This window comes from Anguilla rostrata, chromosome 8 (assembly GCF_018555375.3).
Source record: "Anguilla rostrata isolate EN2019 chromosome 8, ASM1855537v3, whole genome shotgun sequence".
In the NCBI taxonomy this organism is placed as follows: Eukaryota; Metazoa; Chordata; class Actinopteri; order Anguilliformes; family Anguillidae; genus Anguilla; species Anguilla rostrata.
This window is the reverse complement of record NC_057940.1, coordinates 8,619,071-8,646,650: the sequence shown is the minus strand read 5'-3', so window position 1 is coordinate 8,646,650 and position 27,580 is coordinate 8,619,071. Positions and strand designations below refer to the sequence as shown.

Here is a 27,580-nt window from a genome sequence, read left to right as displayed (position 1 = left end):
ATCTAGATGAAGGATTGCAGCGCAACAAAATAAGAACAATAACCCTTTTTCGATTGTGTCCTTTCACATAATTGTGACACTACAGTGTCAGACCCTCCCCTGTGTACCGTCGGATCGCCGCGGCGACACTGAGAGTGGCGTTCAGCTCCCCAGAGCTGCGTCCGAAGCGGCTCAAAGGCGGTTTGTGTGAGAAGGGAAACCCGATACACCTGTGTTCTGCTGGGGACGGATCGGAAGGAACAGAGGGCGTGGGGCATGGGGGGGCAGGGGAGGGGTATAGCATTCTGTCCTTTACAAAGGACACGTCAAAAGACTGATTGTGAGGGAAAAAAACAATGGGAACATAACACAGACAACAGGAGTCAAACAGTGCGTATGTTTGTGTTATTCTTCACGAAACAATGCACTGGTTCGCTGAAACCGAATGATAAAGGAGGGGGAGAGAGGGGCGTTGGGTCCGTGTTCTTGTGCGTGTTTGTGGATTTTCTCCAATTGTGAAACCTCTTGAACTTTTACCACGCCTGGTGCCTTTCGGTGATCAGCTAAAGAATCAGAGTTACTTGATCTCTCTATTCACAGAATGTTCTTAAAGGGATAGTTTGCTTTCTGGAGTTCTGTAAATATTGTTTCGGTTTTGGTGCGTGTTTTCTATTGGCCCAGACGGTTCTTGTACATGATGATGGATATGTGAGGTACTTATGGCAGTTTCAGTTCACCTGCTGGCTTTGTAATGGCTGGTATAAGGGCATCAAAAGGCTGGTGGTTGGAAGCAGAAAACACAGTTCAAGTAGCTCCAAAGTAGCCTGCACAGCCAAGTTTTGTTGCCAGAGGATATAAAAATCAACACATAAATTACATAAATGTGTTGTTATTCCGTGCCAGGACTTGCATAACATAACAATGTGCAGTGCAGTTGCTTGGACTGCATTTTCTTGCTTTAAACCACAAACCTGTCAATTCACCTGTAGCCTACTGGCTGTTGTGAAGCCAGCGGGCAATGAGAAACGTGTGTAAGTATCTAACTATTATTTTTCATTGCACACAAAAACTGTCCGGGACAATCAAAAACACACTAAAAACTGAAATAATAACAAAAATCTCCAGAAAGTAAACAGTCCCTTGAAAAGGAATGAGTCATTTTCACGGAGAGACTAAATTAAAGGAACTGTATTTGGCTGGACACACCACCAGGTATCTATGAATCAGCCCTGTAATTACTATTTACTTGGAGTAGACCAGGTTCTGTCCAACGAAATGTTTAATGTTTCTTAGCCATTTAACCATTTAAGGAGCAATCATGGGATTTTCATGGGGTATTTTGGGTGTTCAAGACCAGCTTGACAGAATCGCTGGATGCTCTTAGTAGTCAGCTTGCAAAATAATGAGCCGTGATTGGCTTAATGACCCAGTATTATCATCAAATATTTTTGCATACAGTAAGGCTAAGTGTTGATCATTTTTCCGTGATGTCTGAGTTAGTGACCTTTCATTCGCCCCACGCGCCATTGCATATTTGTGTTGTACACTTACACGCAATATATTGTTTTTGCAATACCTTGACCTTTGCCGTGGTTCCAATTATGAATTGTCATAATGTGGTTGGAGTGTGCGACTGGCTGTAACCATAGAAACACCGTGGGAAAGAGGTCGCTCGGCAGGGGTGGGGGCGGGGGTGGGGGTGGGGGTGTGTCTGTGCTGTTTCTGGTCAACAGGATGAGCGTTGCATGTGCACAGCGTGTACGCTGTCTGTACGACCACCGGCAGGGGAAAACGCCGGAGTCGATATTTACACGGGGAGAAGCCAACCTGCTACTGCGAGCGAGAGGCATCGGTGCAGCCGCAGACAGCGCCCTTCGCTGACATTGCGGGAGAGGCGAAGCAGAGCTATTTTTGAGCCGTTTGAAAGTGCCGAATGCCGTTAGCGTACGTAGCAGGCGGGAGAGATAGAGGGCAGACACCGCACGTGCTGAGACTGGGGTAGCGGCTCATGGGGGAGGCGGGAGGGAGACCCCTGCTGGTGGTTTTTGTGAAAACAGCGATTGAATACAGTGGGTTAGTGAAGCTGGGGTGGGGTGGGTTCATGACGCAGGATTACTGAGTTAGCTGGATTTGTTGATCATTGAATTAGCGAGGCAGGGGTACAGTCACATACAGGATATATGCTTACAGGGTATATACTGGAGCAGGGTATATGCTCATTGCTCCCTCCTGCAGTTTCATCTCAAGGCTGGTAATTTCCTGCACATTTACCTCATCAGAGGCAAAGAGAGGGTGCTGGTTACCCCTCTGAAGGTAGAACCCTTGATGATACTACTGATGGTTCTATGACTGCCATAGTCTTTTAGCCTCCAATGTGCTCGCTTTCTACAGTTTTCACTCATAGGGCCTGATTTACTAAGACCTTGACCATGTGCAAAACTAACACAACCAACGATTGGTGCAATACTGATAACATGACCAATCATTGGTCATGTTATTGGTTTTGCATGTGCTAATTGGTTTTGCTCACGACAAAGGTCTAGTAAATCAGGCCCACAGTTTCAGGAATGATATCCAGAGTTGCCTCCAGGAACTAATTACACATACGGCATCTTGAAGTAACTGAGCACCTCTCATTGAAAACAGCTTCTCAGAACCTTTACTCATTGGAGAGTTCGGAGTGCTGTATCGGTTAGGTTTTCGGTGATTCTAAGATCATCGGATGGTTGCAGCATACAGCTTTATGACTGTAAAGGGTGTGCGGTAGTATACTCTATTTTTAGTCTCTGGTTCTCCTTTGGCCGAGTTTCAGTATGACAGTTCCCGCAAACTTCACTTCACCTGGAGAGTGTTGCTTGCTGTAGCAGGGGTGGGGGGAGGGGCGGTGTTTTTAGGACAGTGCTGTACCTGGGACCAGGAGTCAAACAGCGTCTGTCACCGCCCCCCCGCTGTCAGGTTTACTTTGTGGGACGATGGCATGTTTGTTCCTGTCGTAAAACCTGCGTCACCTTGTGTGGCGGCTCAGGTGAGGTCAGAGGTCACTGGGTCACAGGGTCATTGTGGCTTGGGTGCTCTCAGGAGAACTCTCAAATTACTTTCCCCGAGGCCAGTGTTTTTTTAACTCTGGGCCGGGACGACCCAAAATAGGTCACGGGACTGTATGAGGTGCGTCCCGGAATGAGTCTGTAGCTCACTAGGCTATGCTAATATGTGTATTTCTTGGGTCCATTAAAGGTAATACATTTCTTATTTAGGTCCCGGTATTAAAAAGCTTCAGAGGCAGCGCCCTAGGCTGTAAGGCCGCTCATCAGCTCCTGTTCCACAGCTGGAACATGAAACGATTACAGCTGAAAATGTCAAATGAAAATGTCGGCTCGATGCTCTCAGCAGCGGAGACGGTTATGAGGTAGGAAGCCCCACGGAGCGCTTTTTGGGAAAACTGAGATTTAGATTTTGACTGATGGAAGTCCAGTTTTCTAAAGGGCACGGAATATTGCGTCAGCTCACGTCGGCGGGCCGGTAATGGAATAACGATCGGCACATGCTCCGTGACGTCGGAGTGGAGTTCAAACACAAAAGGTTGTGGGGTTTTTTTTCTTCTTCCCAGAATGCAGTGCTACACTAGGGGCTCAAAGCAGCGTGGGGGGGGGTCCCAGCTGTGGGCTTACGAAACGGCACGCAGCGGGACCGCGGGAGGCCCCTAGCTTTCGCTAGCGCTAGCGCTGCCGAACGACGGCGTCCGCGGCGTCGTCTTTTTCACTCGAACGGCAAAAGGGGAAAGGGATTCTTCCGAAAAACAAGCCTCGGGGGTGGATTCCCGTGATAACGTATCACTGGCGGCGGGAGACAGCGGCCGCCAACCGTGGGAGAGCGCTGCCTCGGCTACACGTGCTGCCTCCAGGATTATTACCTCAGGGCTCACCGGCTCTCCTGATTGGTCGGTCCGCTTGACATAGTTTTTGCTGGTACGAAATAGCCGTTTAGGATCGTGCGTGAGGACCAGAGAGCGGGCTCCTCGGTTGTACTTTGACATGGACTCTGGCGTCCTCTAGTGGTTGCTGGTGGTGGTGGTGCATAGTTTTTGATTTTCTTTTTCAGACCGTTTGACACGTGTCTTCATGCCGATCGTCTGTTTGATTGTGATAGAATTGACATCGTGTACATTTGGAGCACTTCTCAAGGAAAGAAGTGGCATTGGTGTAGTGTATCCACAGTACTAGAATTGAAAGTAGTGGTGCCTAAAACAAATTGGAACAAATTGACAGGAGTGAAAATGTATAAACTGTGTGTGTGTCACGTTCATGTTTTGAAAATGTGGCTAATTGTCCTCAAATGGGCGGTCAGCACACCTGTTCGCCTTCAGTCCAACCAAGCAGAAAAACGCCTCGTTCTAATAACCAAGGGCCTTAGCAACGATTCTTGTGGTTGATTGGCAGAATCGGGTGTGCTACTGCTGGGTTGGAACAAAAGCCTGCAACCACACCAGACCAACCACACTGTCTCTGTTCTCCCTGTCCATTGTCCAGCAGGCTAGCAGTGGAACCTCTGCAGTCTGTACTCCCCTGTCTTTACATATGTTCATTGTGCCCCCCCACCACCCCCTCCCCCTCCCCCAGCCGGAGCCGGTGCCGGTGTCCCCGCCCCCGCGCGTCGCCGGGCGTGAGGAAGAGGAGGAGCGAGACCTGAACAAGGCCCTCGGGGTGGAGCGCTTCCAGCAGATCCTGCACCCCGCCCCCCGCGGGCCCGCCGAGCAGCACCGCGTCTACAACGAGGAGGACTTTGAGTGTGAGCGCGCGCAGGGGTCGGGGGTCATGGGTCAGGGGTCAGGGGTCATGGGTCAGGGGTCGGGGTCTCTGGGTGCGGAATTAATCGTGTACACATCTACACTGCGGAGAGCTGCGGCTTGGCTAATGTTGTGACCATACCGCTTCTCACCATGCCACAGAGGTCAGTCACATCTGTGGCCAGGCTGTGCAGCCCAGATGAGACCAAAACCCTCCTTACGGACTGACAGCAAACTTCATTAGCCCCACCAGCTTTTAGCTCAATAAGCTAATTCACGCACTTCCCTTGTTGATTGAGACTGAGAGGAATGAAAAGGGAATTTTAATATAAAGACCAGGAAAACCGCGCTCGCTACCCTTCATTGCTGATGCACCTGACCTGATAAAGACCTGAGGGTCGAAACGCTGTTACATAGATAACAATAAATAAACAGGAACAATGAAAAGCAATGTCGGAATTTTCCATCCTCTTTATGCATTTGAATTCCCCTGTAGCTCCACCACATACACATAGACTGGGATGTGTATATGTTTTTGTTTTTTTTTACCTTGGATTGACTAGGGGAGCCAGTTTGGCAGTGTCTGGAGTGCCAGTGTAATCTGCGTGGAGCCTCTGACCGTTTGTAGCCGGTACTTAACGGTCTCCAAGGGTTACGGCTGCTTTTGGTGTCGCTGCTCACTCTCTCTCTCCCTCTTCCTCCGCCCAGACCACCGGCACTCCTCCCACCACATCCACCACCCGCTGTCCAAGCACCTGGCCCCCGACGGGCGCAAGAAGAAGGGCAACAAGAAGAAGAAGGGGGCGGGGCGGAGGAGGGGCTCGGCCAGCAGCAGCGCCGCCACCATCGAGGAGGACGAGGAGGAGGACGAGGCTGAGGAAGAGTCCTGCAGCCAGCACGACGGGGAGGGGCACCCGACCACGCCCACGCCCGACACCGACACCGACACTCAGACCGGGGAGGTGCAGGTACGGTCGAAAACATAAGCACCAAGTCACAGTCAATGCGCTAAAACACGTAAGCGCATAGTCACAGTCAATGTGCTAAAACACGTAAGTGCAAAGTTACAGTCAATGCACCAACGCATACGCGCAAAGTCACAGTCAATGTGCTAAAACACGTAAGCATAAAGTCACAGTCAGTGTGCTAACACGTAAACACAAAGTCACAGTCAGTGTGCTAACGCATAAGAACAAAGTCACAGTCAATATACCAGCGCATATGCACAAAGTCACAGTCAGTGTGCTAACGCATAAGAACAAAGTCACAGTCAATATACCAGCGCATATGCACAAAGTCACAGTTAATGCACCAAAACACATAAGAACAAAGTCACAGTCAATGTGCTAAAAGACGTAAGCGCAAAGTCACAGTCAATGTGCTAAAAGACGTAAGTGCAAAGTTACAGTCGATGTGCTAAAACATAAGCCTAAAGTCACAGTCATTGCATCAACAAACGCACAGTCACACTCAGTGCGCTAACGCGTAAGCACAAAGTCACAGTCAATGTGCTAACACATAAGCGCATAGTCACAGTCAATGTGCTAAAACACGTAAGAACAAAGTCACAGTCAATATACCAGCGCACATGCACAAAGTCACAGTTAATGCGCCAAAACACATAAGAACAAAGTCACAGTCAATGCCCCAGCATGTATGTAAAAGGTCACAGTTAATGCTCCAACACGTAGTCAGCAAGCGAGGACAGTTTGACAACATTTACCACAGTTCGGTGGAGCTGAAATTCAGCAGGGCCCATTTAAGTGTGGAGAGTTCACTGCAGGGCAAGGCGCCAGGAAAATGTATTATCTGGGTGGAATAACACCTTTAAACACATTCTGACACATTAACAGTGGGCCAGCAGTTAACCCCGTCTCCATGACAACCTGTCTCAGCAGGGACGCTGGTAGTACCAGCCGGTTTCCTGTTGGAATTGTCGCTGGGGTTCTTTTCAGTCTCGGTCTTAGTTTGTCGGATGTAGATTCGCTGATCTTTAAATCTCATCCCAGTAACTGTCGCTGTTGTAGCCCATCCACATGCGTACATTTCAGTCCAACTGCACTGGATTTACACAGCACCTTAAAACCTGATTCTGACCAAAATATATTAACCTTGGACTTGAAGTGGCTCTGAACATTAAGAGACTGTATGTTTAAAAGTTTTGGTGGTTTTTTTGTGAATTGATTGGATCTGTCGTCTGTAGTTTTCTTGATCTATCAAAAATATATGAATAAGTTTGGAGCACTAACCTCCTGCATCCCTCTCCCTACCCCCCCCCCCCCACTCCCCCCAAACCAGTTCTTTGTTTCAGAAGACGACCACTCTTCCTCCTCAGCCAGTAAGTCTGGCACCCGCACACCCCCACGCCGCCTGGACATCGTGCCTGAATCGGCCCTGAGAAAGGACAGCATCCCAGAAGATGCCACACCCACAGAGTGAGTCCCTGCCCCCCCAACACACACACACACACCACCACACGCCACCCAGAGGGATCCGCCCCCAACACACACACACCCACACCACGAGTGAGTCCCTGCCCCCCCACACACACACACACACACACACACACACACACACACCCACAGAGTGAGTCCCTGCCCCCCACACACACACACACATCACCACACACACACCACACCCACAGAGTGAGTCCCTGCCCCCCCACACACACACACACCACAACCTCACACACACACACACACCCACAGAGTGAGTCCCTGCCCCCCCCACACACACACACACACACACACACACACACCCACAGAGTGAGTCCCTGCCCCCCTACACACACACACACACACACACCACACACACCCACAAAGCCCCACACACACACACACACACACCCACAGAGTGAGTCCCTGCCCCCCTACACACACACACACACACACACACACACCAACACACAACCCACCCACACACCACACACACACACACCAAGAGTGAGTCCCTGCCCCCCCTACACACACACACACACACACACACACAATCACCACACACACCACACACACACACACACACCACACCACAGAGTGAGTCCCTGCCCCCCCTACACACACACACACACACACACACACACACACACACACCACAGAGTGAGTCCCTGCCCCCCTACACACACACACACACACACACACACACACACACACCCACAGAGTGAGTCCCTGCCCCCCCTACACACACACACACCACACACACACACACACACACACACACACACACACACACACCCACGAGTGAGTCCCTGCCCCCCCAACACACACCACACACACAACACCCACAGAGTGAGTCCCTGCCCCCCCACACACACACACACACACACACACACCACAGAGTGAGTCCCTGCCCCCCTACACACACACACACACACACACACACACACACACCCACAGAGTGAGTCCCTGCCCCCCCTACACACACACACACACACACACCCACAGAGTGAGTCCCTGCCCCCCCTACACACACACACACACACACACACACACACACACACACACACACAGAGTGAGTCCCTGCCCCCCCTACACACACACACACACACACAACCCACAGAGTGAGTCCCTGCCCCCCTACACACACAACCACACCACACACACACACACACACACCACAGAGTGAGTCCCTGCCCCCCTACACACACACACACACACACACACACACACACCCACAGAGTGAGTCCCTGCCCCCCTACCACACACACACACACACAACACACACACACCCACAGAGTGAGTCCCTGCCCCCCTACACACACACACACACACACACAACACACACACACACACACCACACACACACACACACACAGAGTGAGTCCCTGCCCCCCCTACACACACACAACACATCACCACACACACACACACCCACAGAGTGAGTCCCTGCCCCCCTACACACACACATACACACACACACACACACACCCACAGAGTGAGTCCCTGCCCCCCTACACACACACATACACACACACACACACACACACACACACCACAGAGTGAGTCCCTGCCCCCCCTACACACACACACACACACACACACAACACACACACCACACCCCGAGTGAGTCCCTGCCCCCCCTACACACACACCCACACACACACACACACGCACACCCACACACACACACACACGCACGCACACGCACCCACACACACGCACACACGCACCACGGCACACACACACACACACACACACGCAGACACACCCTCGTTCCCCTCACACCACGATCCCCTTGGGCCGCTCGCTAACTCTTAGCATCCCCTGTTCGTGCGAGGCCACAGCCAGGCTCTAAGCACATTAAATGTCACAGGCGGGCAGGCTGTGAGCAGGCAGGGCCTGTTTGTCAGCTGGGTACGTTGCCATGAACCAGGTATCCAGAGGGCCTGCTGGGAGCTGCACCCCAGGGCCATATTTCACTGCCCCGGAGAACAATACCACCCCCCTCAACTCTTCCTTTATTTCTCTTCCTCTCCCTCCCTCACTCGCTCTCTCAATCTGTCCAGGATGGATTACAGCCGGCACAGGTATATATATACCTCCATCTTCCTCCCTTTTTCATTTCCCCCGTCTGCTTCCTCTGCTCTCCTCTCCTCTCTCGCTCCCTTCGCTTGCGAGCGCTACGGAATCCTACCTCTCTCAGGCGTCGTAGCTCTGAAATCCTATTGGATCGTGCCGTAGCCCTCCTCGTCCAGTGGGAGACGAGCGTTTAGATTATCAGTGACCCCGCGTCGGGATTCGGCGAATCTGGTTAGGGGCGTCGCAGCGTCGCCCGAGACGTCCCCCCCCCCCGGAGCGAGCCGGCGAGGGGTCGAGCGTGCTCTCTCCTGTGAGTACCGGCGCGCGGGGGTTTCGATAACGAGGCGGGCGAGTTTAAACGCATCTCCGGGACTCGCTCGGCCAGCAGGGGGCGCTGCAGCAGGCACAGGGGAGGCTGGGCTTCGTACCCGGTCTTAAGGTGACAGCTGCGTGTGGCGTGAGCCTCGAGTCAGTTTGTGAAGGAAGTTTCCGGAAGGCGCAGGAGGTGTCGGGTGCCGCTGGGCGGTTGGGCATCGCTGGCAGTGATCTGTCCCTCTGCAGGAGGAAGACTGCGACTCTCCTCCATCAGAGACACTGTGACTGCCTGTGGATGGTCACGGTCACAGTTCTCTGTGTTTAAGGTGACCGTTGGCCTGTTTCTGACCGCGTGTCTGTCTGTCTGTCTGTCTGTCTGTCTTCCCCACAGCGAGCCAGAGCCGGCGCCGTCCCACCACAAGGACAGCAACGGGCTGTCCAGCCCGGCCCCCGGCCCCGCCCCCGCCCCCGTCCCGGCGCCGCCTGCCTCCCCGCGCTCCCTGGCCTCGGCCAGCCCCCCCGCCCGCGGCTCGGCCTCCTCCGTCTCCAAACTCGGGCTGGCGGGGCGCAGCTACGACCTGCAGGAGCGCCGCCGCACCGGCAACATGACGGGCGCCGAGCTGGCCCGGTACCAGCGCATCCCCACCGACGAGAGCGAGGCGCAGACGCTCGCCTCGGCCGACCTGGACGGGATCAAGAGTGAGTCCCCCTGCGGGGCGGGGCGGGGCGGGGGCGGGGCGGGGTGGGGTGGGGAGGGCGGGGCAGGGCGAGGGGGGGGTGGTTCGGGGGGTGGGGCGAGGTGGGGCTGGGAAGGTCGGGGGGTGGGGCGGGGCAGGGCGAGGGGTGGGGTGGGGCGGGACAGGACGAGGCGGGGTGGGGGGGACACTGTTAGGCCATCGTCTTCCTTAGAATTGAGTGCGGAAAGTAGTCTTCAAATTTCAAAAAAGTATTACTGACTTCCAATAAGTGCCCTTACTTTACCCACACAACCTTTTAGTTTTTCCTTTCTCTGGAATAAAATGGGGAAGCTGACCACGTGATTGAGAGTGTGACTCCGCCCTCTTGTCAAATTGTCTTTGAGCCAAGCTCGTCGCCAACGAAATACTTTCCTTGGAAATAATGTCACAACAACTAGATCCTTAAGGACATCTGAGAATGCAACAGTATTCGTGGAGTTCAAAAGCCACATTCCTGTGCGAATTCAGCATTCTCATGTGTTTACTACTGTCCTGGATTTCTAGAACATGACATCACGGAAGCTTTATAAAAATGCAAATTTTATGGGGGGTCTTCAGTTTGAGATTCAAGTCGGTTTTTTCTGTGGTCTCGTTTTTTAAACTATTGACGTGGAAAACCAAGGCACAGAAAATGATACCCATTATTAATCTTTTAGAGTAGGCAAAGGCTGTGCCTTTTCTGGAACGTTATTTCCTCTTATCACATTCCGTCTTTCATTCGTTTTAATCCACGCAATAAATTTTGTCGGAATGTCAGCCTTCTGAAAGAGGGCTGCCCACCACATCGGCACTCCTCTGTTTCTCTTTTGTTTGCCTCGTGTTTACATGCAGTTGTTTGTGTGCCTCTTGTGAGACGTCAGCAGAACAAAAGCCTGCTTTGACGCAAAGGAACGTGGTGTGGTCTAAGGAGCAAAAAAAAAAAAAAGACATCTTAAAAACATCATCAAGAATGAACTGAGCCGTCGGAGACAGACTCAAGGCTTAAGTGAGTACCGTTGGATACGTGTATGTGCGAAAGCTACTCGGCTGCGGCGGTGCTTCGATCTGAAAGAGATTCCACCTGTGTTCGTGTGCGTCCGTCGCGCGCTGGCTGTGCGGAGCCTGAAACTCCGACTCCCGGGGACCGAGAGTGTGCGCTAGCTTTGGTGCCAGCTGAACTTTTAAAGTTGTGTTTTTTAATTAACTTCCAGCAGTCTGACGTCCCTCCCACTAGGCGCTTTACGCTGAAGCAGAGCAATTAATCAAGCGCTTCCATTGTGTCCGTTTGTAACCCAGCCGCGTGAAGCGATTAGGTCACCGGGCGCGCGCCCATGGTTTTAATCGGAGTGCAGGCGGGAATGCTTTGAAGAGTGCGAGAAGAAAGGAGATACCGCGGACCCGCGTTGACACGTCGCTCGCCGTATTTCAGGCACGGACGTCTTGCGGGTGGCGGGACACTGCTGCTCTCTGACGTCCGGGACACCACCCCCAAAAAACTGCAGGTGTTCTTTGCTGGGCTGCGCTGTTACGTAAAGGGGGCTCGTCTTCTCGGTAAAAAAAAAGGATGTTAATCAGGGAGTGAAATAAACAAACGCGGATAATTCCACTACCTCTTCCCAGATCTCCATCAGCTGAATGACCTGGACGCGGGCCCAGGTCAGCTAACGGCTAACTGCGAATGTAATCCTAAAGGAAACGCGACGCTCTGCTGCGCTGAAATCTGTTCACTGCGATGGGTCCATAAAGTAAGACGTGACTGGTGCTGCTTCTTAAAAATGCCCTCGTCAATAACGTATTTTAGACGCACAGCACCAAATGCATTGGCATACAGAAAGAAACCAGGTTTCTTTTTAGGCTTGAGTTCGATATTTATATTTGGTTAGGAAAAAATAACACTGGCAGTAATTCTTTTTATATTGTATAGTTAAATTATTGCATACCTGAAAACAAATTCAATATTGAAGAGCTTTGCCCTGTCCTAGTCTTTGCTTTCATTTATAATATAAATATTATTTAATGAAATTGAATACATTCAGAAAACCACACTCAATGTTTTAGTAAAGTCTGAGCCTCCTTTTAACTACATGCACTGAGTGTGGACCTTTCCCGAATGCGTTAGGTCTACTTACCTCTGTTTTTAAGCCAAGACTGAATTAAAAACACAATTTATTTCTATTTAAAAGTAAATTACATTGATAATTCAGTGCTAGTTTGTACTTGGCAGGATTGTTGTTTGCTGAACAGGTTACTCTACAGGGTTGGAGTCCTGATCTATGTGGTCACTTCTGGCACTACGATCTTTACTTCACTCTAGTGTGTTTCTTTTGCACCTCTGCACCTTGAACTAATGCACTTGTTGTATGTCACTCTGGATAAGAGCGTCTGCTAAATGCCTGTAATGTAATGTAATGTAATTGCAAGGGAAGGTCATTTGAGTTTTTGGTTAGTGACAAAGTTGCAGTGACTGTGACACACATTAATCACTCCCTCGCTATACACAGTAAAATGTTCAGTGTTAAATCAGCTCTTACAGAGTACATATGGTCCCTGTTATATTTTCTGTTGTCCCCCCCCCCCCCCCCCCCGAAGTTGCGCAATCCGGCAAGTCAGCCTGGGAAAATCTCCACGGAGCTGGCGCCCGGTCAGAGAGGGGGAATTATCGGATTTCCCCCCCCCCTCCTTTTTTTGTTTCCTCTGTGGCCGTTCACACCTCCGCTCCCTAACGGGGAGTGGGACGGGTTTGAGGCTGGTGTGATCAGGCCAGCTCAGGAATCGCAAGCCCTCCCTGCATTTTCCCATCTCGCGCTCAACACGTGAAGATAACGACGCGAGCTTGGGCGGGGTCACCGCTCTGTGTGTGTGTGTGGGGCGGGGCGAGGGGGGGCTGATTTGGAATCAGTTAGCCTTCTCCACTAATATTTTAATCCATACAGGCTGTGGAAATGGGGTGAATCCAGCCTACTTTGGGGGGATTCATATTTGTTCCTCCCTGACCACACTGGAAAAAAAGTTTGTCTTAACAGATGTTTTAGTCTTGTAATGAGACTTAAAAAAAATTTTTTCTCTCTGAAGTTGAAAATATTAGCTTGTTTTATGTTACTTTTTGCTCAACAAGTGAAATTTCTTCCCCCATTGGCAAATCTTGAAATGAGGAAAATTGTCTCACCTCATTGGAAATCTTTGTGTTTTAGTTAGCAAAAAAGTAATAGAAATCTGGTTTTAAGTATAAGACTTAAGACAATACTTGTTAAGACTGACTTATTTTTTGGGTTTTTGGCGTGCATGATTTCTTCCGAGATCACCCCCAGCTCATTCCGGTCAAATACCATGCAGGTTCCTTTCCTTTTCAGCCAACCAGAAATCAGGGAAGGGGATTGCTTTGCCCTAATTGGCTGAGTGTGCGTCTGTGGGATGAGGTCACGGCTAAGGCAGATTTGAGGGGGAGCTGCATTCATGACTTTTTAATCCATCTCGAAAACAAAGGCTTCGGTGAAGGAGATATAATCTGTAAAATCTTTCCGTGACAATGTGAAACCCGTGCCCCTGTTGCTGTCGTAGCTGCAGCTCCCCGAAAACCACCTACAGCGTCCAGTTCTCTTTGATTCAGCCTGATAACAATGATTTATTTCACAGCAATCACTGAGATGAGCGATGATGGCTTTATCTGTCAGAAGCCAGGGTGGAAAATTCATCACATGGACCTGTTCACTGCCAAGTGATTTAGCCTCGTGAAGTTTTTCAAACACATTTCAGTGTGCACCGCCTGACATGTCGGTGTTGTGAGCAGTTCTGGCAACTCAGTTACCTTTGCAGTATGGACACGTCAGAGCTCTCTTAAGAACGAGTGTGGTGTCCGATTTAGGATCGAATCCACTAGCACTGGCTGTTAGCTTTCCCAAACTGGGATTGCCTGGGTCTGAGGAGACAGATAGGGAGATGGGAGGGTCTGATATTTTTTCACACAGTAGATTGAGGTTTTCAGCTGGTAGAAAGGCTGAAGATATTTATTAGAAAGGCGCAGATCTGTGACATCTGACCATGTATTTGCTTTGCCAGTTGTGCTGAATGTGGCCTGCATCCATTCTAAGTACTGTCCTTTCTTTGGTTCTGATGATTATCTCTCTGTTCCCCCTCTCTTTCTCTTCCTCTATTTCCCCCTCTCTTTCTCTCCCTCTCCTTCCCCCTCTCTCTTTCCCCATCTCCCTCTCTTTCCCTCTCCCTCCCCCTCTCCCCCCCTCTCTCTCAGGTCACCGTTTCGAGGATGTCCCCGGTGTGCGCCGTCACCTGGTCAGGAAGAGCACCAAGGGCCAAGTGGTGCACATCAGCAAGGACCACAAGGAGCCCAGCACCCGCAGCCGAAAACTGGACCGCACCCCGCACGAGGTAGGAGCCCCAGAGCTGCCACGGGACGGGCGATAGCCCCACCCCCGCCACCCGGTCCGAAACGTGTGCCTGTGTGCGTGCATGTGTCAGATCTGCTAACACGTGAGCAGTCACTGATGAGACTGTTCGCGCACATGTCCTATTTGTCCTGAGCCACTGTCCTACTGGTAGCCGTTAGCATAGCTAGTGGGCAGCAGCCGTTGACCTGGGCCCAGATGAAGCGCAACAGGTCCGTATCGCTGCTGCAGTGCATTATTGCAACATCACAACATGAACGTCCTGAGAACATTACGGGCCAGGTCACAGACACAGATTAAGCTTAGTCCTAGACTAAATTCAGTTTTAAATGGAGATTCTCCATTTGGTCCAGGACTAAGGTTAATCTGTGTTTGTGAAGCTGGTCCTTAGAGTTTGAGTGTATGTAAGTCCTGGGTACACTGTATAGGTGTGTGAAGAGTGTTGACCTGCAGGCCCATGAAGAAATGAGTAGTTTCAGTGATCAGCTCTAATTTTCTCTCCGCATTGAGCACTGAGTTAATTTCTCAGAATTTAGCTCCAAGAAATAGCTTCTCTGCCCCTCCTCTGGTGCCTCTACACATCCCCCCGTTCTTTTGGAGGGGAGGGGGGGGCGATGGAGCGCGTTTAAAAATGAATGAAACGCGCGTCTTAGCTTTCAGCCGCAAAGAAAGGGAAGCTTAGGCAACCGGACACCGGGATCTCCGTCGGACCACCATGTTTTATTAACGGGGTCAGGGGGGAGGGGCTTATATAGCGGGAGTGGGCGTGGGCGCCGGGCCGCGCCCCCCTTTCGGTGACCACGGTAGCGTCCGACACCCCCTCCGCGCCTCCATTTCCTGTCCCCCCCCTCAGCCGCCGGCGTCGTTCCGCTCGTCGTCCTCCTCTTCCTCGCCGGGCAGGATGGTCCTGCTGGATTTCACCGGCCGCCTGGCTCGCCGTCAGAAGGTGAGGTTGCCGGGGGCCGCAGCCGCCGCCGCCGCGGCAACGGCAGGAGGGACGCGCATGCGTTGCCGCGCCGACCAGTGAGCGCCCCGGGTGTGCGGTGGACTTTTTAGCGCCCGCCTAACTCCGTTCGGGCTCTGTAACTCCACACCTGCGTGTGTGTGAGTGTGTGTGTACGTGAGTGTGTGTGAGAGTGTGTGTAATGGTGTGTGTAATGTGTGTGTGTAGTGTGAGTGTGTGTGTACGATAGTAGTGTGTGTGTAGAGTTTGTGTAATGTGTGGTGCGTGTGTGTGACTGTGGTGTGTGTAAGGGGTGTGTTGTATGTGTGTGGTGTGTGTGTGTGAGAGAATGTGATTGATGTGGTGTGTGTGTGTGTGTGTGTGTGCGCATGTGTGTAGCTTGTGGTGTGTGTGTGTGGTGTGTGGAGAGTGTGTTGTAGTGTGTGGTGTGTGTGTGTGTGTGTGTGGAGAATTGTTGCAGTGCATGTGTGTGTGTTGTGGTGAAGAGAGAGTGTGATTGCATGTGCTTGTGTGTGTGTGTGTGAGGAGAAGTGTGATTGCAGTGCATTGTGTGTGTGTGTTGTGGAGCTGAGTGATTAATGCTAACGGTCAGAACCAGGTCTCCTCCATCATCGCGTGCCTGCGGGGATGTTGACAGAGCACCTGTACGCATGTTTGTGGTGCCCGTAGCGTATGGTTAATTATTCATTGTGTACTGGAGGTATGTAAGGGGGCAGGTTTCGTGATTGCATCATTGTTGTAGTTATTGTTTGTGTAGTTCTGTTTGTGTAGACAGGTTCACCTTACAAATTGCTATGATTATGAGTGATGTTGACTGGAAAGAAATGTTTAAAAAAGAAATGGACTTTCGGATTTAGTGTACTTTTTGAGGTTTTAGTGAGTATACTTGGTGTACAAGTCTACTTCTTAGTGAATAGGCTTTACTGGTGAGTACTGTTAGCCTGTATACAAACAAACAGGCACACGTGTTCTCCGTTGCTGAATTACATTTGTTGCCTCTTAATCATTGAAAACCAGTTTGAGTTCATCAACCTGAAGATGGACTGTAGAGTCAACAAACAGAAAAAACCACAGAGCAACAAGCATTGTACTTTCCCACTGTACTTTCCTTGCAGGAGAGGTCAATGCAATAATGCAATAGAAAGGAAAACCAAGACAAGAGAACAAGGGTCAAGGAGCCAGTGACCTGGAAGTAATTCAGAAATCTAATTGGTGTCCAGTGTTGCAGAGTTGGGTGTGTCTCATTGCATTTTTGGGAAAGGTCAGGGCCTTGCCTTCAAAGTGCGTGAGAGAGTCCAGATTGGAATTTTCTCAGGTGGATCACTGTGACACTTGACTCAACAGGGCCAAATTACTTTCCCGAAAATTACATTTAGGATGTTATCAGTGTTGAACAGGAATATTTTTCAGGCTTAACTTGTCAGTAAAGGACTTTAGCCAATATAAATGTGCCTTTAACATTGGGCTGTTGTTAACATGGTATCTCCTAACTTCTAAATGTGTGTGCATGGTATGCTACTCTTTAACCTTACAGAAAATGATTGTACTCGATGTTGAATTGACTTTCATGTTGTCACACAAACAGAAATAGTTCAAAACACACTGTTTAAAATGACTCTCTGTGATTGTGCAGAGCTAACGTTCAGTAGACTACAGCAGGGGTGGCCAGTCTTGAAAAGGGCTGGTGTGGATGCTGGTTTTTTGTTTTAGTCCAGTAACTAGAACACCTGATTCAGCTAATTGACTAATCATGGTCTTCAGTCAAGACCTCGATTAGTAGAATCAGTTCTCTTAGTGCTGGACTAAAACAAAAACCTGGTCCCACACCGGCCCTTTTTCAGATAAGATTGGACACCCTTGGACTATAGAATATGGATGATACCACCATCTGCTTCTACTGTACATTGACCACCATATCTATCTGTCTCTCTCTGTCTCTCTCTCTCACCCCCCCCCTCTCTCCTCTCATTCTGTCCCCCCCCCCGCTTCTCGGGTTTGCTTTCTGCCTTTCCTCCCGTGTGCGTGTTTGCGTGTGTATCTGCACACGCGTGTGTGTGTGCGTGTGCGTGTTTGCGTGCGTGCGCATGTTTGCGTGTGTATCTGCACACGTGCGTGTGCGTGCGCGTATCTCCCAGGTGTTCGTGGAGCTGAACGAGCTGATCATGGACAAGAACCAGGAGATGCAGTGGCGGGAGACGGCGCGCTGGATCAAGTTCGAGGAGGACGTGGAGGAGGAGACGGACCGCTGGGGCAAGCCCCACGTGGCCTCCCTCAGCTTCCGCAGCCTGCTGGAGCTCCGCAAGACCATCTCTCACGGTGAGGAGGAGCGAGGGAGGAGGAGATATAGAGAGGAGAGAGGGATGAGAGGGAGGAGGAGAGAGGGAGAGGAGAGGGAGAGAGAGAGAGAGATGGAGAGGGAGGAGGAGCGAGGGAGAGGAGAGGCAGAGAGAGGAGAGGGAGGAGGGGAGGAGAGAGGAGAGGGAGGAGAGAGGAGAGGAGTGGGAGGCAGGAGGAGAGAGAGAGGAGAGGAGGGAGGAGGCAGGAGGAGAGGAGAGTGAGGTCAGGAGAAGAGACTGAGAGGCCAGGAGGGGAGAGGGAGAGTGAGGTCAGGAGGAGAGAGACTGAGAGGAGAGAGGGAGTGGGAGGTCAGGAGGAGAGATGGAGAGGGAGGTCAGGAGGAGAGATGTATCACAAAGCAGGACATGGACTGAAGTGAAAAGAACCTTTTCCCATCCATTCGTACTATTTATAAAATGATGATGAATAAAAATGTATTGCACTTATGTGTAAACAAATGAGATGCATAAAATGTTCACACCTGCTGTTAGTCAGTGTGTGCATAGCAGCTGTTATTCAGTGTTCTGTCACTAGTGGGCGCTGCGTTGAGACTGTGCAAGTGAATAACACAGTACTGTTTTTGTTCCTCAGTGACCAAAGGGCCGAGAGTTAAGCCAGCAGTGCAGGAGCCGTGGTGTAGGGAGAGCAGGTGGAGGAAGAGGGTGAGAGAGAGACAGAGAGAGACCAAAGGATATTTAAAGACAGACGAGGAGAGCTGGACTAATCAGAAGGTTTTGGGAATCGGGGGCTTGTTTGGGATTAGCTGGGTATCGGCTTGCAATGAAGCTGTCACTAAACAGGAAGTGTAGGGACCGACGGACTGATGTCCTGAGTGGTCTATTGGATGCAGAGGTGGGAAGTCCACGGATCAGAAAGTGAAAGTCCTACCATGTGCTTATTCCACCCATGAACTCAGCCAGCTGATTTCCCTAATTAGTCCAACCTCCTGGCCGAAGAATTGTGCCAATTCGCAAATCCAGGTGACGGGAACAAAAATACTGGGGACGATTTTTTTTTTTTCCTGAACCAGCACTTTCTGCCGTATGGTAACCCAGGCGACGAAGGCCCTCTGCCACGCGGCCTAACGTTGCGTGTTTGTGTGTTCCCAGGGGCGGTCCTCCTGGACCTAGACCAGAAGTCCCTGCCTGGGATCGCGCACCAGGTGGTGGAGCAGATGATCATCTCGGACCAGATCAAGGCGGAGGACCGCGCCAATGTCCTGCGGGCCCTGCTGCTCAAGCACAGGTGGGCGGGAATCCCCGTCTCCACGGAGACCCGCAAGCTCCTCTCCTGGGACGGCCCGTTTACTGCCATTCTGGGCTCCTGTAGTACTTACACAGGCTTTCCTGCAGCAGGGGTGTCACACTAAATGCCCAGGGGGCTGTAGTGTCTGGGGGGATTTTGTGGCTCCCTTTCAATCTGCTGCAAATGAAAGCCTTGCACACAAATAAACGACTTAAATTTACACTTAAATGCAAATTTACTTGCATCCCTTTACACTGTAGAACGAACATCTCAGAAATTGTTTCCCTCAAGCCGTTTTGCCTGTATTATATATATATTTTTTTTCCTCTTTCAGTTTTGTACTTAATTTAGCAGTTTTGATATTGAATGAGGAATGACATTTATATTCTTCCGTTTTGTGTCTTCCCTTGTCCTTCCTCCTCCCTCCCTCCCTCCCTCTCTCCGCAGTCACCCGAGCGACGAGAAGGACCACGGCAGCGGCTTCCCGCGCAACATCTCGGCGGCCAGCCTGGGCTCGCTCATGGTGCACCACCACAGCGCCAACCACATCGCCCAGACCGAGCCGTCCGTCACCGACCCCCTCATGGGCACCGGCGGCGGCATCGGGTCCGAGACCGACGCCCGCATCGACATGGAGAAGAACGAGGTGCTCCACCGCGAAATCTGAAATGCCTCCGAGAGGGCATGGATCTATAACGTACCGGTGCATGGGTTTTCATGTTGAGTTCAGGCTATATATGCTGATAATTGGGGCCAAATGTCATAAATGAAGGTGGTGGCAATGGCAAAATGGCTACCTGAACTTTACATGGCCATAATGACTCAATACAATGCGCTATGCAATCCTATATAAAACTGGGTATGTCATGGAGCAAATAAAATTTAGATTTGTTATTTTGAAGAAAAACTGTCTTGATCCCTTGGAGGGTACCTTCCAGGATCTTATGTGTGTTGTGCTTCAAATTAAGAGTCTTGGGGAAACCCAACATGTGTCATAGGAACCCTGCAACAGCAGTACAGTAATATCGCAGCAGTATTACAAAATGTCATGCTTTAGCTGGGTAGGGGGTGACCTGCTTGGCACGTTCCGGAGTGATGCCAGTCCAGAGGCAGGGGGTGGCAGTTGGAGGGGGGGGCAGTGTTGGCAGGCGTGTTGGCGTCCGCCCCGGCTGAGGCCCTGTCTCTGGGTTGTGTGTGCCACCCGCAGAAGGAGATGCCGCCGGTGTTGGGCATGCACCGCTCCAAATCCAAACACGAGCTGAAGCTGCTGGAGAAGATCCCCGAGAACGCTGAGGCCACCGTCGTCCTCGTGGGTCAGTCTTTCAGCCGAAGACACCGAATAAAACCGACCAATAAAAACAAGGACACACAGTTTCATTCATGCAAAGCACCACTTACATACCACCTCCCAAATTTCAGCTGCTTGAGTGCTAATAGCTTTCCCTTGTGGAGAATCATCAGCCTGCTAAATGTGAGCGAGTGAGTGTGTGGCCATGTCCGAATCACTTGTATGAACTTGTATGCAACTTGTGTGCTCAGTAGTAGGCAAGTGTGCTGATTCCGACACAGCCAGCGAGTGAGCGAGTTGGTTAGTCAGTTAGTTAGTTCTTTAGTTAGTTTTAGTTAGTTGATCTCAGTTGGTTTTAGTTAGTTAGTGTTAGTTAGTTAATCTTAGTTATTGTTAGTTAGTTTTAGTTAATTCGTTACGTGCCAAGTCAACGTGGTGCTGTGCATCTAAATAAATGTGTGTGGCCTGTGTTTGACTGGGCTGCTCGCCCCCGCAGGCAGCGTGGACTTCCTGGATCAGCCCACCATGGCCTTTGTGCGGCTGCAGGAGGCCGTGCTGCTGGAGTCGGTTCTGGAGGTGCCGGTACCGGTCCGCTTCATCTTCGTCCTGCTGGGGCCCCCCAGCACCAGCATGGACTACCACCAGATCGGCCGCTCCATCTCCACTCTGATGTCCGACAAGGTGAGGCCGGTTATGGGTTATGGCGGGGGGGGGGCAACATGGGGGGCGGGGGGCATGATGGAGGGGACACGAGAGGGACACCCATGAGCTGGGCTGCCCAATCCAGTCCCTGGGGATCTACTGTCCTCTAGGTTTTCACTCCAACCCTAACAAAGCACACCTCATTCAACAGCTAGAGATCTTGTTGAGCTGCTAATTAGTAGAACCAGGTGTGTAAAATTATGGTTAGCATGAAGACCTACAGGACAGTAGACCTCCAGGAACAAGGTTAGGCAGCCCTGCCCAAGAGCTTTCCGCACACAGGGCTTGGGAAAACATAATTCTGCCTTTTACCTCTTGGATGAACCGTCCTAAGTCTCTTCATCAATACCAGCATGCTAGAAGACAACAGCTAGCAGCCAAAATAAAAGGTCAAGTGAGTTATGGACATCTGTTCTTGCCGAAGTATTTAGCCTTGCCTCACTATCATAAATATTAGCTCACTGACTGCTATCACTACAGTGCCAAAGATTGATATGTGACTACTTTTTAGGCATATACGAGTTATGAGTTTAATAACTTAGTTTGTGTAAGTTATTAGGGAAGTGCTCAAAGGTAATATACTTTTAAGTGCTCAAAGATGTATGCTCTTGCCCCAAGAGCTCAAGGTGAGGTCTTCACCCTTTGCCCGCTTGTCCCACAGCACTTCCACGAGGCGGCCTACCTGGCGGACGACCGGCAGGACCTGCTGAACGCCATCAACAGCTTCCTGGACTGCAGCATCGTGCTGCCCCCGTCCGAGGTGGGCGGGGAGGAGCTGCTCCGGTCGGTGGCCCGCTTCCAGCGGGAGATGCTCCGCAAGAGGGAGGAGCAGGAGGTCAAGCTGCTGGCCAAGGAGCCCAAGAGTCCCGAAGACAAAGGTACGGACGGAGGCCGCCCGAATGAGGGAAGGGTTTTCCCCCCCCCGGGCTCTCGGTCACGTCCAGGACGGGCTGTTCCCTTCCAGGCTCGCCGGCCTAGCGTGTCAAGGGCCTCGGCCGCGCTTCCGGTTCCTGCACAGCCACCCGGATAGCCTCGGTTCAAAATGATAATTAGTCTGCGAGTGTATCTTTCTGCTTGGACGTTGAACATAAAGTCAGACCTCTGTTGATTTTGTGCCGTTTTGCCAGCAGTGAACATCAGTGACATTCTCATATCAAGCTAAGATGCGAGTACAGTGGAATTTTTATATGGGGTTCTGAAATTTTGTATTATTTTACACTCAAATAACATTTTGAATGATCTTTGTAAACTACTTTCTGTCCCTTCCCTTCTTTCTTTATTTATTTTATTCTTTCTTTTATTTCTTTCTTCCCTTTTCTTTTTCTTTCTGTCTTCCTGTCTTTCTCTCCTGCTCCATGCGTGCCTCCGAAGCTCTCCTCGCGCCCTTCAAGCCCGGGGATGACCCGCTGAAGCGGACGGGTCGCCCGTTCGGGGGCGTCATCCGGGACGCCCGCCGCCGCTACCCCAAGTACCTCAGCGACTTCAAGGACGCCATGAACGCCCAGTGCATGGCCGCCGTCATCTTCATCTACTTCGCCGCCCTGTCGCCCGCCATCACGTTCGGGGGGCTCCTGGGTGAGTCCGGGGCGGGGGGGCGAGGGGGGGACCAAGGTTTTGGAGAAAAGAGCCGTCCACACCTCGATGTTCCAGCGACTCAGGGCCTGAGTTACTATGGCCTTTACCATGTGCTAAGCCTTTTAGCACAAGCAAAACCAACAACACAACCAACGATTGGTGCTAAAGAAATACCACGGCCAATCACGGGTTCTGTTACTGGTTTTGCGTGAGCTGAAGGTCTTGTTACGGTAAATCGAACGGACTGGGACGCTCCTTTCCCTCTCCCCTCAGGCGAGAAGACGGACGGGCTGATCGGCGTGTCAGAGCTGATCATAGCCACGGCCCTGCAGGGCGTGATCTTCAGTATTATCGGGGCCAACCCCATGCTGATCGTGGGCTTCTCCGGCCCCGTGCTGGTGTTCGAGGAGGCCTTCTTTTCCGTGAGTCTCCCCTTCTGCTGCAGCGAGTCATTTATGACATCACTGGCCATTTATGACATCACACGGTAGCTCTGTCCAATAAGGGACTCCCTGCAGCTGATCACTAGCATTTAGAAAACAACTTGGTAGTGTGTTTTACTTCCTGTTAGTGCTCGTACTGTGAAAATACATGTTCAGTAAAATAACTATGGAATTATCGCATTCAAATCTTAATGACAAATGAATATTGCTCTTCAGTGTTAAAAATTGTTCTCTGTATTTTGGTAGGTTTGGACATGAAACTTTTATAAGAATAATAAATAGTGAAACATTTTATGGTTTTCACTTGTCAATAGCCTCTCTACATCATGCTGTGTGTTTGTCTCTCTGTGTCTGTGGCCATCTACACAGAGCTGGAAAGTCCAGGTTCAGACAGTAAAAGTCCTCCCCAGTATTTTGTTCCAATCTCCTGGATTTACTAATTAGCACAATTCTTCAGCCAGAAGGTGGACATAATTAGGGGAATCAGCCGGCTGAGGTCATGGGTGGAAGGAACACACGGCAGGACTTTTACCTTCTGACACCTGGACTCTCCACCTCTGCAGTTCAGCAGCCTGTGTACATCATCCTGTCTGAGTGCCTCTCTCTGTCTGTGGCCACCTGCAGTTCTGCACGGCCAATGGCATGGAGTACCTGACGGGCCGGGTCTGGATCGGGTTCTGGCTCATCATCATCGTGGTCCTCATGGTGGCCTTCGAGGGCAGCTTCCTGGTCTGCTACGTGTCCCGCTTCACGCAGGAGATCTTCGCCTTCCTCATCTCCCTCATCTTCATCTACGAGACCTTCTCCAAGCTGGGCAAGGTGGGGAGGGGGATGGAGGAGCAGGGGATGAAAGGCAGGGGGGAGGGTGGGGTGGCAGGGCCTTCAACCGTTTGAAGAGTAGGATTGTCGTCTTTCCAAATTCTGAGTCAGTCTTCTAGAACCCTATTGCTTTCATTTACCAGCAGTGATTGTGACATCAGCATTAGAATGTTCAGTTAAGAACATTCTAATCACACATTTGTGACCTCACACCTCAAAGGGTTGAGGGAGCACCCGCTTAGCTGATCCACAGTAATTTACAAGCAGTGTCAGCAAAAATGATTATTAATCAAAGAACAGATTCTTACCGATCGGCGTCCACTTTCGCCCGAGTTGGAGGCTCACACGCGCTTCCTTCCCCCAGATCTTCCAGGAGCACCCGCTCCAGCGCTGTTCCCTGGACAACGGCACGGCTGACAATAACACAGGAATCCCGTTGCCGGGCAACGGCACCGACGCGGGCCCCCCCGCCAAGGTGCGGGGCGAGCCGAACACCGCCCTCCTGTCCCTGGTGCTCATGTCCGGGACGTTCTTCATCGCGTTCTACCTGCGCAAGTTCAAGAACAGCGCCTTCTTCCCCGGCAGGGTGAGTGCAAGGGCGGCCCGCTGATCCAGAACCTCATTCACGACCTGCAGCAGGCCAATAGCACCTGCACAGGCAGCCCTATTCTCGGCTGTGGAGGCGGGTTGCTGAATGTGTGGGCTGTTTTGCCAGCTGTGTCTGTATGAATTTGTCATTAGAGACATCAAACATAAGTGCCATATTGTACACAAAACTATGGATAGGATTTTTTTTTTTTCCTTTTTTTTTCTGGAGTTTGAATTCAGATGTGATTTGTGTTTGTCATTCCTCAGTGCCAAACAATTGTAGAAAATTGAAGCTCTTTCCCTTTGGCTAACCCGAAGAACTACTCCTGTATCATTTTATACTGAAATAACTTGGGTCTTCTTTCTCTGAGTAGTAATAAATGGATTAGTTGGCCAGACTTGTAGAGTATGGTCCAGACCTCACTGACGGTCCTGTGTCCCGTCAGATCCGGAGGGTGATCGGAGATTTCGGGGTCCCCATCGCCATCCTGATCATGGTCCTGGTGGACTACAGCATACGGGACATCTACAGCCAGGTGAGATCCATCAGACACTCTTAAAGCTGTCCGTGTCTACACTAACGCTGAACGGCACCTGCTGCGGACATCAGCCTCCCGGTCACCGGTGAAGCTGAGCGTTCCCATTCCCGCTCCCTCCGCAGAAACTGAGCGTGCCCAGCGGCTTCTCGGTGACCAGCCCGGAGAAGCGCGGCTGGGTGATCAACCCGCTGGGGTCGGACGGCCAGTTCCCCATCTGGATGATGGCTGCCAGCATCCTGCCGGCGCTGCTGGTGTTCATCCTCATCTTCATGGAGACGCAGATCACCTCGTGAGTGCTTTGCCCCCTCAGGGTGCGAGGTCACAGATGTGTGATTAGAATGCCCTGGACTGAACACTCTGATGCTGATGTCACAATCGCTGACTGGTCATAGAAAGCTGTGGGGTTCTAGAATGCTGACTTGAAATGCAGTCCATAAAACCTATTTTTTCGAATGGTTGAAGCCATATTCCTCTGCATTTAGCTGCAGTCTGGAGTCTCACCCCCTCTCCTCTCCTCCCCCTCTCTTCCCCCTCTCCCTCTGTGCTCCTCAGGCTGATAGTCAGTAAGAAGGAGAGGATGCTCGTCAAGGGCACGGGCTTCCACCTGGACCTGATGATCATCGTCACCGTGGGCGGGATCTCCTCGCTCTTCGGCCTGCCCTGGCTGGCCGCCGCCACCGTGCGCTCCGTCACCCACGTCAACGCGCTCACCGTCATGAGCAAGGCCGTCGCCCCCGGCGACAAGCCCCGCATTCAGGAGGTCAAGGAGCAGCGGGTGACCGGGCTGCTTGTTGCCATCTTAGTGGGTAAGAGACAAAAGCCAATCATTTCAAATATATGAGCGTACAAAGCCTGTTTATTTTCATTTCACCTTTAGTTAACCAGTAATACCCCCGTTTAAATTTAATTCTACATTTCTGTGTCAAAATTTACAAGGGGCACCTGGCATAAAACACAAAGTTACCCAGCAAGACAGTTGACAATCCAGTTACAAATATCAGATGTTTTTTAAAGAGAAATTAAAGAGCAGAGCAGAAGTTAAAAACAGGAGCATACTTCAAGGGGCGACATAGCTCAGGAGGTAAGACTGATTGTCTGGCAGTCGGAGGGTTGTCGGTTCAAACCCCGCCCTGGGCATGTCGAAGTGTCCTTGAGCAAGACACCTAACCCCTAACTGCTCTGGCGAATGAGAGGCATCAATTGTAAAGCACTTTGGATAAAAGCGCTATATAAATGCAGTCCATTTACCATTTACTTCAAATTATTTGTGTCAATAACTGATTGATTAGTTTAGATTGAGGCACCTTATTTTTCTTCCCCCTCAAACTCCTCCCCCATTCTATCTCTCATCTCTGTCTTCCCTTTTCACCTCCTCTCCATCTTTCCACCGCTGTTCCTCCCTCCGTCCCTCCGTCCCTCCGTCCCTCCTCCTCCCGCCAGGCCTGTCCATCGTGATCGGGGACCTCCTGCGGCAGATCCCCCTCGCGGTGCTGTTCGGCATCTTCCTCTACATGGGCGTGATGTCACTCAACGGCATCCAGCTGACCGAGCGCATGCTGCTGCTGCTCATGCCCCCCAAGTACCACCCCGACCACACCTACGTGCGCAAGGTCAGCCCCGGGGGCGGGCGGGGGGCGGGGGGGGGGGGGGCGCGTGCTGTGGCATGCTGGGAAATGTACCCCCTGTGTGCGGTCTGGCTGAGATTGTTCCCAGCTTATGCAAAACTCTCTCACAAAGTTGCTGCCCATGTACTGTCAATGTTAGGACATAGACCAAACATTCCAGCAACGCTGTGAGCACATTCCATGATAGCAGGGTTGTCGGGACAGCCAGACTGTCAGTGCTTCCTCCGGTTGAATATGTACGTTTGTGGGGTTGTTAGTTCACTTAGAAAATTAGAAGCATAAAGGATATTATATATGAGAGGAGCTGCTGACTATTGAGGCCTTGCAAGTGATCTAAATAATAAATCATGTGTGTGTGTGTGTGTGTTATGACAGTGCAGGTGTGTGTATGTGCGTGAGTGTGTGTGTGTGTGTGTGTGTGCGTGCGCGCATGTGTATAACCTCCCAGTCAGGGTGTGTTCAGGGTACCAGGTTATCTGGGCTCTAAGAGGGAAATGTGGGTGCTGGTGCGCTGTAAAGCGCGTGATGCTTGTGAGCGACAGTGACTGACAGGTGACTCTCGCTGTGCACGCAGGTGCGGACGCTGCGCATGCACCTGTTCACCGGGATCCAGATGGTGTGCCTGGCCGTGCTGTGGGCGGTCATGTCCACCGTGGCCTCCCTGGCCTTCCCCTTCGTTCTCATCCTCACCGTCCCCATAAAGATGTTCCTGATGCAACGCATCTTCACTCCCCGCGAGATGCAATGT

The 27,580-nt window shown here is 51.3% G+C and overlaps 1 protein-coding gene across 5 annotated transcripts in view; it reads left to right on the top strand.

Annotated features, from left to right (window-relative positions):
* Nucleotides 1–27,580, top strand: part of LOC135260731 (anion exchange protein 2-like) — a 93,912-nt gene that overhangs the window by 59,732 nt on the left and 6,600 nt on the right. For 2 of the 5 annotated variants that reach the window (XM_064346208.1, XM_064346209.1), the window contains 20 exons: nucleotides 4,602–4,764; nucleotides 5,471–5,730; nucleotides 7,061–7,197; nucleotides 9,983–10,290; nucleotides 14,554–14,690; nucleotides 17,807–17,987; nucleotides 19,118–19,253; nucleotides 19,701–19,899; nucleotides 20,461–20,566; nucleotides 21,038–21,222; nucleotides 21,905–22,121; nucleotides 22,615–22,818; nucleotides 23,092–23,240; nucleotides 23,886–24,080; nucleotides 24,445–24,666; nucleotides 25,115–25,204; nucleotides 25,330–25,496; nucleotides 25,760–26,013; nucleotides 26,648–26,817; nucleotides 27,407–27,580. In XM_064346208.1, the coding sequence (XP_064202278.1) occupies nucleotides 4,602–4,764; nucleotides 5,471–5,730; nucleotides 7,061–7,197; nucleotides 9,983–10,290; nucleotides 14,554–14,690; nucleotides 17,807–17,987; nucleotides 19,118–19,253; nucleotides 19,701–19,899; nucleotides 20,461–20,566; nucleotides 21,038–21,222; nucleotides 21,905–22,121; nucleotides 22,615–22,818; nucleotides 23,092–23,240; nucleotides 23,886–24,080; nucleotides 24,445–24,666; nucleotides 25,115–25,204; nucleotides 25,330–25,496; nucleotides 25,760–26,013; nucleotides 26,648–26,817; nucleotides 27,407–27,580 (3,654 nt within the window). Of the gene's footprint in view, nucleotides 1–4,595; nucleotides 4,765–5,470; nucleotides 5,731–7,060; nucleotides 7,198–9,982; nucleotides 10,291–14,553; nucleotides 14,691–15,560; nucleotides 15,654–17,806; nucleotides 17,988–19,117; nucleotides 19,254–19,700; nucleotides 19,900–20,460; nucleotides 20,567–21,037; nucleotides 21,223–21,904; nucleotides 22,122–22,614; nucleotides 22,819–23,091; nucleotides 23,241–23,885; nucleotides 24,081–24,444; nucleotides 24,667–25,114; nucleotides 25,205–25,329; nucleotides 25,497–25,759; nucleotides 26,014–26,647; nucleotides 26,818–27,406 lie in introns of all 5 variants that reach the window. The other 3 variants (XM_064346205.1, XM_064346207.1, XM_064346210.1) reach the window with 2 other exon arrangements.